The 13,038-nt window shown below is 49.0% G+C and overlaps 1 protein-coding gene across 2 annotated transcripts in view; it reads left to right on the forward strand.

Annotated features, from left to right (window-relative positions):
* SSPN (sarcospan) overlaps positions 1–8,732 on the forward strand; it is a 69,849-nt gene extending 61,117 nt beyond the window's left edge. For both annotated transcript variants that reach the window (XM_050325383.1, XM_050325382.1), the window contains exons 2-3: positions 457–543; positions 5,377–8,732. In XM_050325383.1, coding sequence (XP_050181340.1) covers positions 457–543; positions 5,377–5,748 — 459 coding nt within the window. In that variant the 3' untranslated portion in view covers positions 5,749–8,732. The remainder of the gene's footprint in view (positions 1–456; positions 544–5,376) is intronic.
* Positions 8,733–13,038: the final 4,306 nt, after the last annotated feature.

Below are 13,038 nucleotides of genomic sequence, written 5' to 3' on the forward strand. Positions count from 1 at the left end.
TGTCTTGTAAGCAAGGTGTCTGCTCTAGGAGAGGGTGAAAACCTCTGCTATAAACTGTGTTGCCTCTTATCCAGCAGCAGCTCTAGATAGTGATTTACGACTTGCTCTGGTGATACAAAAGCCCTATCAGCACCCAGAGGTACATGGGGTGGTGATCTCTGGGCTTGCAAGCCCTTCATAAGCCTTTTGCTCTTTTCTGATAGCTAGTTTTGTAGACAAAAACTCGACCAACATCCTAGAGGCTGTTGCTGGGCTGTGTCTTTTGATGACTTTGCTTCCACGCTCCTTCTTGAGTTATGGCCACAGAAAGGTGTTTTGGCTATAAATAAATAAATAATCAATCAATCAATCAAACCAACAAACAAATAAATAAATAAAGTATTTTTGTGTTTTCTAAGTTTTGTTTTGTTTTGTTTGTTTTTAACCTTGACACATTTTACATCTTTTCCCTTGCAGGTCTGTCTGGTGTCCTTAGTGGGATTTGTTATGCTCTGTATTTCGTACCAACCCGACGAGAAGACGTGTGTGCAGTTCACAGTAAAGGTACCCTGACTTTTTCTGAACACTTTTTTTTGTTTCTTATGCCATTAAATATAATCAGAACAGTTGGTGCAGGGGATATTTTTAAGACCACAGGAAATGAAATGAGAATGCACCTGAAATGCAAGAATGGTTTTCTGTTACTTTCCAGGCAGCCAAGGAAGAAACTGTAGCTATAAAGGGGAAACTCCAATAACAAACATTTCAAATCATCAGAACAAGATACCATTTTATTTGCCATTTTTAGGAATTTCAAGGAGATTTGGATAGACAAAGCTGGAATAATCTGAGCAGTGTTCAGTGAAAGATTGAGATTTTAGGTAGATTAAGTAGAGATAGCGAGCAGAGTAAGAAGTAGGGTGGCATCCACTTAAATCAAGTTTTAATTTTTAATTGGAAAGTACTAGGAAAGCACAGGGACATTCATTCTCCTACAAAGCAAACTCCCATCTGAGCAGAAACTACACACAACACCCCACCTTTGCCTCCAAAACTGCTTTGCTGACGCTGGTAAGCGACTAGAAGAGCAAGGCTGAGAATGCTTGTTTCTAACACCTCTTTTTTCTGGATTATTTTTCCTTATTATTGTAATTTTCAAGGCTCTTAATATTTTGCAGACGCGTAACAACCGAGAAAAATACCGACGCAAGCAGCACAAAATAACAGTGATTATTAGCCGAGAAAGGGCAGAAGGAAACAAAACGCAGGGAGCAGCTTTTTCCAATCCTGGCACCCGTCCTCCCTTACAAATTAGACCCCGGCGTGTCTTTTGTGACTTTCTCGAGCTTCTCCCGTACTTACACAAAGAAAGGGAGAAGAAGAACAATCGTTTCTGCCCTTTGCCTGCCTTTGCGTTCTCGCCCCGTCACCTTTACACCCCCAGGCTGAGTGTTACGGCTGCCCAGGGAGCCGCTGGGCTGGGCGGGAGCTGCCACGCCAGGCTTTTTATTGCCTGCCCTGCGGCATTAAATTGAACTTGGCATCCAGGCAGGAAGGGAGTCATCCCTCGTTTCGGGCTGGGCAGCCCGGGTGTCTCTGCCACCCTTGGCAGGGAGGAGTGTGAGCCATCGCTCACCCCCGTAAGAAAATAAGCGTTTTTAAATGGCTCCCCAGGTGATGTAAAAGTGGGTCACTCCTCATCACCTGGCAGAATCACAGCTAAAATCTCCCTTGAAACACTTCTGGTTCAGTCAATAGTCCCCCACAGCACCCTCTGCCCCTGAATCCCCCTTCCCAGCATCTCCTATTGCGGCATGCCACAGAACTCCATCACTGCAGGGCTGTTCACCTCTCCTGTCCCATGTCCCCTCTGGGAGCTGGAATCCCACAGTGACTCTCAGGACAAATGGCTTCTGGTTGCAGGGCATGTAGGTATTTTACCAAAGTAGGAGCTAAAAGTCCCCTCCAGGGCTTTGGTCACATCTCCAGTATCACTTCTCAAATATTCAAATGTGAGTTAAGAGCTGTTTCTGAACTTAAAACCCAACATTAGCTATTCCTCCACAAGGCTGAGGATGCAAGATTTACAATCATGAGACAGAGCCAATTGTACAATGGGTTGTTCTCTCCTTCTTGGGGGCCTGATGCTTCATCCATCACCAAGTGCAGCCCCATCTGCTCTGACTGTCCTTCTGGGGACTTGCTGCCCAGCCCAGGCCCTCACACTGGTGGCTGGTTCCCACCAAAGCTGCATCATCCTGCAAGGAAATCTTGGCTGGGCTTCCCTGGAGTGCAGTAGGCACCCCGAGATCCCTTGCATAGCCCAAGGATCACTCGGGAAGAGGATCACACACATACCGGCCTGGGGATTTTAGTCAACCCCCAAGGTGATCGTATGGCCACTGTGTGACTGCCTTGGGGCAGAAAACAGGAGGAGACCTGTGCAGTCCTCTGTGCCTTCCTCCCTCTTGACAGCTGCTTCTTTCATTTCACACCTGCATGAGCCCTGGATCCTGTTTAAGAAGGAAGTTTGAGGACTGATTTCGGCAGAAGTGCCTTCCTGAGGCTGCTGTGGGTACCCACGGCACCCTGTGAGAAGGGGAGACCCCCCCAAAGGGAGGGAGGATATGCCCTTCAGGGGGGACAGCGGGCTCACAGGAAAATCTGGAGACATCCTATGGACTTCCTGGGCTGTGTGCTAATATCTGCCTGTGGTCCTCGTCACAGCATCTCCCACAGCAGCGTGACACCCTCTGCTGCTGCCCCACCCAGCCCCACAGCCCATGCCGTGACACACCACGGTTCCTGTCCCCTGCACAGCCTTGTGCCTGAGCCACCACCACCACCTTCAAAAGGAGTCCCCCTGATCCACGCCTGCAAACCTCCTCCTTCCACCTCTGATGACTGTGAGAAGCCTTTTCCACAAGGAACTCGATCCATCCTAGATCAGTCGTTTCTTTTAGCCACGGAGCAAAACTGTGGCCAGTAAATATTGCTAAAATGTGTCTTCCCCCTATGAGGAACCTGAAGGAGGATGAGCTGCCATACTCTGACCTCACCATACACTGCCTGTCCCCGCTTCCCTTTTCTCCTTCAGTTTAAGCAGCAATCACAGTGCCTGCTTCTCTGAGGCTCTTGAAAACCAGTTTTCCAGTGGCAAGTTCTGGTTCCTGGGCACAGCCCACCAGGCAGTAGTATCTGTGATGCTGAAGTTGCCTCCAGGTCTGGCATGTGATTAATCTGCTGATGGGATCTCAGCACTCACTGTCTTGTGCTCCCTCACAGGCCCTGTTTGCTTTTGCCTCACCTCTGGTATTTGGAAATGTGTTCATTTTCAGCAGCTCACAGAGAGATTCTTGTGAGAATAATTAGCTATTTGGAAATTGCCCTGTGTCCCCCACACACCTCTGCTTGCCTCTGAGGATTACTGTAAGAGCTGCCTGGTGCATCTGAATGCTGAGATTTCCTTCCTTTTAGGAACTCTAGAGCCAGACTCTCGCTGACTGTACCTGGAGCATGGCTTAGGCTGTGGATTCCATGCTGTTGTGTCCTGACTTTGGATAGAAGCTGGCAGCTAAATGAAATACCTGCCAAGGGAGAATCAGGCACATCGTGTAGTCTTGGCTTAGTATCTCATTTATTAGGGAGGCCTGATTCTGTCTTCTGCTGGGATGAATCCAGGGACTTCCAGCCAGCCCACCAGGACTTCTACCTCGCAGAACAACCGACGTGTTTGCCCATTTTCTGTTTTTCCCCACCAGACACATTTGCACCCACCATCTTTTAAAATAACGCCATCAGCTTATGAATTACCACGTCTTTGTTTGGAGGGGGTTGCATCAGTCAGCACCACTCCATCTTCTGTGAGCTTTACATGAGGAGGTGGCCTCATTTTCCGGCTTCACCTTTCCCATGGACCTTTGCCTTGAAAGCTGCAGGGGTAAAGTAATTGCATTTAATAAGAGCCACCCTCATTTTGAAGCTGCCCTTGGTTTAAGGCTGCAGGGGAAGTCATTAGATTGAATAGTAACCAAGTCTTGGAAACTCAGATCTTTCTGTAAGAATTCAGTGATATGAGGAGAAAAATGTATATAGTGCTTCAGGACCTGCAATAAGCCCAAATGCTTTTTTTTTTTTTTTTTTTCCCAAGCTGGCAAGTGAATAGAAGATTGATTCACACTGCAGATATAAGACAAATACACCAGGAGTGTGAATTTTATCAAGACATACATACTTGGAGTTTCAAGGTCATAAAAAATGCTTTTATATTGATATTTTGCTTGCAGTGTCGAGGTTAAGAGAGAGAGAAGCCGCTGTTTAAAATAACAGATTCCCAACCATGCCATGTGTCTGACAGATAAGACGCCAAGAAAAATAAATGTTTTTACAGTGCTGAACAGAACCAAAAACGCTATTTTGGCTCAACACAGAAATATTATTTTAATATACATTCACACATGCTTTGCATGCAGTGCAGCAACTACCAGTTCCAGCTATCAAAAGCAAGGGAAGTCCATATGTGCTGGTATCCAAAGCTCTCAGGTGCATCCCAGAGAGTCAAAGGCTCTGAGTTGCTCTGTGTTTGTGGGGGTGGGCTCTGCAGAGCTAGCCTTGGTAAAAGCCACCCTCTTTTCAAGCTGCCACTGTTGTGAGGAGCAGTGGAGGTCACGAACAGACCCTTGTCCTCCTCACGCCGTAGCACTGGGAGACAAAAGGAGCTCGCTGCTCCTTCACGCCTCTGAAAGATTTCTCCACGTTTATGGGGCAACTTTTGGAAGGAGGTTGGGCACAGCCTGCACTTTCCTGTGGAGATTGGCATTCCTGTTCCACAGCAGGGCCTGGGAAGCAAGCAGGCTGGCTGCCTTCACCGGGCCAGGAGCAGGAGATCAGCCACCTCGCTGGCCTGATTTGCAAGTATAAATCAGGTTTGTTTGGGCACACACACCCCGAACCGGGAGTAACACATGAGCAGAGTTTCAGAAACACCTACTGCTCAGCACAGCCTGGGATAAGATGTCAGCCCAAGCCTCAGTCTGCTCAGCTGTGCTTGAAGGCAACTGCACTAATTTATCTCGGCTAATGACTACGAGTCTCGCCAATGCAGGTACAGTGGTAGAGGAGGTTGTTTCCCCTCTCTTTACAGCTTCTGGCTGTGTAGAGACACCAATTCCTTGGTCTCAAAATTCATATAAAATATGAAAAGGCAGAATTACTAGTTCTTGAGCTGACATGCTGAACTTGGCATCATGAGCTGTCTCGAAGCACCCAATCTCCAGACAGTCCATTGGACGCATGCACTCCTTGCATGTACATGTGCATGCACTTGTTGTGCATCCCTCAGCCCCTGTGTAGCTGGAAAAACCTCCTTCATCTTCTTGTTTTCTCCCTTTTTCCCAGCTGATGTATTTTCTCCTGAGCGCCCTGGGGCTGGTTGCCTGTGTTTTGGCGGTGGCTTTTGCCGCGCACCACTACCTGCAGATGACAAAATTTACCTGCGACACCGTCCTCGAGTCCTGCCAGTGCAAGCTGGACACTGCGGATCCCCTGGGCAGGACCTTCACCTACCAGGACGCAGCTGACTGTGGCAGCCTCACCAACATGCTCAACCTGTACCTGCTCCTGCAGATGGCCCTCAACCTGGTGGCAGCCCTGGTGTGCCTCCTGACCTGCTTCGTGATGTGGAAACACAGATACCAGGTCTTCTACGTGGGCGTTCGGTTCCACCCTCTGACTGCTGCTGCTGCTGAGGGCCAGAAACAGCAGGTGTAGGGTCTGGGCTGGCAGGGGGTTGGCAAGCAGGGAATGGGAAATGTCGGTGTGCTGCCATCACGGACGCCGCGGATGGGTGAGGGTTTGCAAGGCTCTCGACGAGGAAAAACCTTCATGCGGTCCTAATGAATGTGTTTTTCAATCATTTTAAGAGCATTTCATACGGCTGCTCCGGCAAAGAGGTCTCTTCTGAGCTTATGTTGAGGTCACAAAGTCCTAAAGATGCAGCTGTACAAATAATCACCAAAGACTATCTTTAATAGCCATAGATAAAATCATTAGGAACTCGTCTGCAGGGCTACAGCAAATTAGGGTCCATTTCCCTCTTGCTTTCAGAGAAGCTACACCAATTTCCACCAGATGAGGATCTGATCCAAACTGCTTAATTATAGCTGTGCTGATCATGCTTAGGGAATATATCACATCTTGATGCTCTGGGTGTAATCCACACTAACGTGATAGGAATTTAGCATTTGGAAAAGCAATAAGGGAGGTCAAGACCTCTTCAAATGCAGGTTGAGACCAGCAGGAAAGTGAATATATTGGTGGCTGCCATATAAAATATACATAAGACTTTTCAGAGTGACTAATTATATAGGTTACCTAACCCAATTACTAATAAATAACAATATGGGTGAGTTGACTAATGGTGATTGGGTGAGCTCTGCTTGAGACCCCAGACAGATTGGGGAGGAAGTTTGGGAGGAAAGATCAGTTTAAGGAAGCTTGAGTTGCACTCCTAAATTGGAGGACCCCAAATCACTAATCACAATGAAAATTACATTGACCTTGCTGTAATGGCAGCCCCACAAACCCGGATTTTAGCCAGTTCCACCAATTATCCTCCAGGCACAAAAGGCCAAATGCATTTTTGGTGTAACTCCTCTGAAGACAATCAGCCTTACACACCAGCAGTGGAGTTGGGCCAACAGCCCTGAGAGACATATCCCTGCAACAATGGGTGTTTTTAAAATGGGGTGGAGGGAGGGAAGCAAGAAGAGACTGCCAGTCTCCCAAAGACATACTCTATAATCACAAGGGCAAAAGAATAATGATTTCTTAACGAGTACAGAAAAACAAAGCACCTTCAAACGGTGCTTTTTCACCCTGAAAGTGCAGCTCTAGAAGTGCTTTACATGCTATTAGCCTTATACCAAGATGACTGTATTGGTTTGTCCCTTGAACTGTCATTTCCACTTGCACAGCATGGACGTCCAATTTAGGAGCAATTCTGAATTGGCAGCATTTTGCACTGCCTGCTGGTACATACCCATGCAAGAGCAAGACAGCTGGTGCTCACATCCTGCCATGATTAGGGATTTCCCGATCCTGGCCGGAGCGAGGGTGTCTCTGAGGTGGGGCGGAGCAATCACACGCCAGAAAGATTGTGCCATAATCATTAGCAAAGGAGGAAGAAAATGAAAATTATATAAGGCTTCAAAGGAGGAAAAAAAAGCCCTTTCTGTTTCTGCAGCAAAAATAGCCATCAGGAAGTCAAAAACCTGGTCTGGCAAAACCTAGTTGTCTGAGGAGCTCTAATCCTACCCAAAAACTCTCTTCCATATAGTGAGCACGCATCATCCCAGGGATAGACCAGCATACCTCCAGGGGCAGAAGACCACAGCGTAAAGTCTCACCTGGAACGCTGTTGGGTGTGTGGGCTCTAGTTTTTGTCATGGAAAGTGCTTCTAAGAGTAGACACAGCATCGCCAAGGTGCTCCCTGCTGAGCCTCAAAGCCAGGAGCTTCAGAAGATGAAGGTTTTTGAGATCAGCTTCCAAATGGCCTTTTCTATGTGCCTAAAAGTAACAATCACTCATAAGCCTGACTGCAGGGCACATTTGCAAGGGTGCCTACACGTCACCACCCATCTGAAGTCCTCAGCCTGGCTCCCAGGCATGCTCAGGGTAAGCAGTGGAGCCTGCAGGAGGGTTGGTGATGCAAGATTCATGTGCCAGCATCGGCGGTGGGGTCACCCATGTGGGATATCACAGGAACCAGCCCACCTAGCACAGCTCTGGTGGGACATGCTACCAGCACAGCCCTTGTGGACCTGTGCCAGTACCATCCTCCTGTAGGAGATGGGTGCATAGGGCAGGCTCTCACCTGCTGCCTGTGCTCGGTGTTGGTTTGTCCCCCATCCCTCACACGACTCCAGCCGTGCTCTCTGTGGAAGTGTAGGGCAGAGGATATACCTTCCTCCCACCTACACGACCCTTGGTGCACCTGCCCCTCCCTCCAGCCAAAGATATGTGTGGTTCTCATCCCAAAGAGGACAACAAGACAGGGATCAAAGGCAGGCTGAATGACAGCTGAGCTTTGGGGCTCCCTCCCACCCTCAGCACTGTGCGCTGTGTCCCCACGGGCTGGCAAAGCACAGGGAAGGCTCTGCTGGCAGAGCAGGGCATGCTTCCCACCCTGCCCATCCCAAATGTGCCTCGTGTTCAGAACACAGCCTGGTGTGCAGCGCTGCAGCTGAGGCTGCGCCGAGGGCAGGCTGGCAGCCCGAGCTGTTGTGGCAGACGGCTGGTCAGCCCTGACCCAGCAGCATTTCCACCAGAGCCGGCCTTTTGTCCCCTTAATCCTTTGACCTCCGTCTCACCCACGTGTTTTCACTCCCTGTCTCCCACCACCTCCCAGGTGCTGGGCTCCCAGAGAGGCTGGCCTCGCGTTTCCTGATCTTTGCCTGCTCACCCCTGGGCTTAAATTTGCTGGGACCGCTGTGGGGCACGGAAGGCACCGTGGGGATGATCCCAGAGCCACTGGAAATGCCTTCAGGGGGTGGATGGGGGAGAGAAGGGAGATGTGGAAGACCCAGCCTGCTCCACTTAACGAGCTGTGCACCTCCAATATCAGCACACCCTCCACGGGTTCACTAATCATGCCACTTAACCCTTTGCTCTGGAAGAAAGCAATACTCATCATGTATTCCGTTGGCGTTTTATGTGCTTAATGAATAAATACAGGGCATTTTGATCTAGTGAAGATCAGCTTCTTTATTTCCTCTTCATGTGTATCTCAAGAGCATTAAAGTCAAAACAGGAGGGATGGGGAAACGGACACGGGAGCTTTTGGAACTAGTTTTCCCCTGGGTATTGTTTTACAACATGTATTTTCCTCGGATCAAGTATTTTGGAAAGTATTAATTAAAGGATTTTCACCTGCCACAGCATATCCAGACACCTCCTAGCCTTTTCCTGGTGTCAGAGTCCACATGGACTGCACCAGGAGAAAGACTGGGACTAAAAGGGCTTAGAAAGGACAGAGGTGTTGAAGAAGAAAACCTTTTTTTTAAGCCTTTGAAATTTGTTTCCTAGATGAATTCTGCAGAAAGGGGTGGATTAAACCTCTATGGACACACAGAATTTGCGGAGGGCTTGATGTAATTTACTCTCACAAACCCAGGTGTGATTCTCATTTGCACCCTGGCCACTTTACACCATTTTCCCAGTGCAAAGAGGTTGTAAAGATGGCATCAATCATTTTTACACCTGCTTTATGGCCATTTTATACAGCTAAAAGGGCCCTTTGTGTAAATGGGAACTCAAGCCCTGGAGAATTTAATAGAGAGGAGATCCTTTCTATAGACTGTGCTAGACCCTCTAATAGGGTCTATTACTGGGATATAACTCTCCTCTGGATTTCATAGCTTGGCTTAAAGATCATCAGTCTCGATTAAATTCAGCCCTGCAGAACTTTTCCAAAGGCCACAATCCCTTCCCCTCAGTGTCAGGCCTCCTCCTCCACCCCGAGCACACGCAGAGAGCGATGCTGTCCCATGGATAACTGCTTGCTTTTTTTAAAAGGAGAAGCAGCAGCTACCACTCTCCCCTGGCTCTGAGGCGTCTTGGTGTTGTGCTATGCAAATACTGGAGCAGCAGCGACGGCAGCGAAAAGGGAACCGAGACGTGGAGCCAAAATGTCACATCCTCAGCCCCGCCAGGGTTTGCTCCCCTCTCTCCCCTCCCCTGCTGCCCCTGGAAGGACAGGGGCTGGTGGGCGAAGGGGAAGCACCACCGGGTCCTGGCCCCACACTGGTGCCACCACCACCCCGCTGGTGCCACCACCGCCTTCACGTGACGGCCATCTGCGCCACGCTGGCCCGGCCCGCTCCGCGTGGGCACCGCTTGGAGCTCTGCCCGAACAACAACTCTGCACCAGAGCGCTGGGAGCTGCAATCAGCTAACAGGACTAATTTTTTTTTTTAGTGTGTTTTTTTTTTTTTTCACTCTTTTTTCCTTTTTTTTTTTTTCCCCCACCCTACCAGCCAGTGCAGTTTTTGCTTCAAGGGGTGCCTTTCGAAAGAGAAAGCAGGCTGGTAGCGTGTGAGAGGAGCTGCAGCTCGGGTCCCCTATATTTAGAAAGCCAGGATGTCATGCCTCCCCTTGAAATTTTCATAGTCCCCTGCACCCCACCCACCCACACACGTACACATGCTTGCGTCTGGAAAATGTTTTTCGCTCTTAGAGGAGGGTGTTGGCTTGGGGGGATTCGAGGGAGGTGCAGAGGAACAACCGCAGCTCAGTCCCGAAGCTCGAAGCCTCCTTAAGGCACCGGGTGGCACGGCAGGCACCGGGGACCCGCCGCTCCCTGCCGGGCTCAGGCAGCTGAAGTGGGGGATGTCTCCCGTTGCCAGCCTGTAACGTGGATCCCAGGGCTGGGCCAAGCTGTTCTGGGGAGTGTGGGAGCCCTGTCCTGTGTCACGTCAGGCAGTGCCAGACCCTCAGCTGACGTCTTCCCCAGCTCATCCTCGCGCCGACTGTAGCACCTGTAGCAAGGGCTCCAAGAGGATGAATTTTGGGCTAGATCATCTCAGGTCTCTGCCGTTCCCCCTCCCAGTCACTCCTGCCTCCTGTAATCACTACTCAGTAGCATTTATCCTCTAGAGGCTAAATTGCCTCTGTAGTCAATTATAAACAATGATTGCATCTGCAAAGACCAGGGTACATTTTTCTTTTGGTTTTGGTACCTGGCTTCCATACCTTTGTCCAAGCAAACTGCTGAAAAGCTCATCTAAACTTCCAACTTGCTAGGGGGGAGCTGGGGATTTTCTTTTTCCTTTCTCTTTAAAGGCGGTACAGGCAATTTAATTTGTTACCACAGTGCTTTCCCACTCCATAAATTACCATCCTCACATTAGAGCACAGCCACTAAGGCCAGCTTGCAGCGACTGGCTGCAGAGAGAGCGTGGAGCTGAGACCCACCAAAGCTCACCAGTGACCCCCTTCTTCATCCAAACGCACCCAGGCATTCCTGCTTGGCACGGACACCTGAGATCCAGCCACCAAATGTGAGCAGGAGCCCAGCCTGAGCTGGGAGAACAACCTGCAGAGGGTGGTTTGAATACACACCTCTCCTTCAGTCAGATGGATTATGAATGACAAGCACTAGGCTGACCTCAAGTAACGGGAGATATGGAGATTGACACTGATTAAGGCAGCCCTCGGCTTCAAGAGCCCTGATTGTCCTGGAAATAAGATGTTTGAGCAAGGCAGGTTTTTAACCCCATTTCACTCTCCTGGCTGTGTAAAGAGAACTTTTTTTAATTGGCCCAAAGCCGACTGAAGAGGGATTTCTCCTCACTTCAGTGTGGGATTTCTCTTTCACCAAAGCTGTGATGAGAGGAAGCCTTTCCCTGAGCTGTCCTCCATCAGGCTGGCTGGAAGCATCACCACTGGAGCTGCAGCTCTGCACACATGCAGAGGGCTGTGAAAGCCAGCCTCATGTCTTTTTCTGGGACATTTTCTTCCAGCTCCACAGCTGCCAGTGCTGACCCAGGGAGGGCAGGGGAAGCTGGTGGCCCAGATCCATAATGCGCCCAAGTCGAGCAAGCCCCGCAGCTATTCCTGTTTATACACACTATGCTGGTCACCAGGGATTTGGTGGGATAGTTTAGGGAACAATCACACTGAAAAGAAAATAGACATTTACACTTTCCTTTCCACCTTGCAAATCCAGGCAGGCAGGCAAGCAGCAGGCACGCACAGGAGAACTAAGGGGAGCTGAGGGAAAAAAAAAAAAGCCTCCCATCCCATTTTGCTGCTGACACGCTGAGAAACAGTGAAGCAATACAGGAAATAAACCACCATAAATCAGGCACCCTAAACACCTTGGGTTTTCATGATCCAAGGTGTTGCTAGGTCAGGAACACGAAAATTAATATATTTGTCCATGGGCTCCTTCTGACTGGTCCAAGTCCCATGGATGGCATCAGGTGGGGACCCAGCCAGCCAGGCTTCTTGCTGACAGACTTTGCTGTCACCAAAGGAGTTAAATTTTGCAACCTGACTGGACTGGGCTGTGAGGAAGGGCAGTTTATGTGCTGTACTCATATATCCATATGTATTTGTTCAAGGCTACTGTTTGCAGATTCCGCAAAAGGAGATTTTAGGATCTCAGCTGGCAAGTTCTGCATTCCTGAATTAACAGGAGTTGCATCTCCACTTTACTTTTAAAAAACCTTTCCTCACTTACTCCACCCAGATTTCAGTGTTTCTCTTGCTTCTCCATTTTCCAAAGACATGGGACTTTTTCTGGCACATCCTCCTCCAGCCCTGCAAAAGGCACAGGGTCTGTGGGCTCGGTGCAAGCAGCCCCTGAGCGTCAAAATACAAAACCTGGTGGCATGTTCCATTTAACACTCACCTCCTCATGAATTTACTGCAATATCCCATGTTTCCAAACGGCTTCAAAGCCTTTTGTACTCTTTAAAATCAATCTGCTGGGGGTGTTTCTTCTCCCTCACCTCCTCTCTCAAGTATGGGAATGCCATTCGCTCCAACTGGAGCTCTTCTCCTCATCTCTGGACAGTTTCAGGGCCACAAATCCTCACCCTCTGAGGGAAAAAAGCAGGTAGAGTAGAAGAGGAGTAAAGATTTTGTTAATTTGTCTTTGTCTGAGCAAGGCACATCTTACTGTAAGGCTTTTCCACTGAAAGGAATGTGTTGGTTTGGGCTGGTTTGGAGCTTGATGGGGTTTTTCTTTCGGTGGCTGTGTAAGGACCTGATTCAAGGTCTCTGAAATGGATGAAAAACTTTGTGCTCAGTTCAGTGGTGGATCAGCCCATGCAGGAAATACATTCTCACTTGCTTCTAGCTGTGGGCTAACCAATGTTCCCCATCCTTAACAGAAAGCATGATTATCCCTGCTGCAGCACACTAGAGACAACACTGGCTATTAAAGAAAGTGGGTTGATTAAGGAACGGCCTCAAAGACTAAAAATAATCAGGGAAATAAGAGTCAATGCCATATGAAAGCAAACACGCGGTCAGTTGTTATCACAGAGCTTTTC

The sequence above is a fragment of the Myiozetetes cayanensis genome, unplaced genomic scaffold, assembly GCF_022539395.1.
Source record: "Myiozetetes cayanensis isolate MyiCay16 unplaced genomic scaffold, myiCay2020 scf3, whole genome shotgun sequence".
Lineage (NCBI taxonomy): Eukaryota > Metazoa > Chordata > Aves > Passeriformes > Tyrannidae > Myiozetetes > Myiozetetes cayanensis.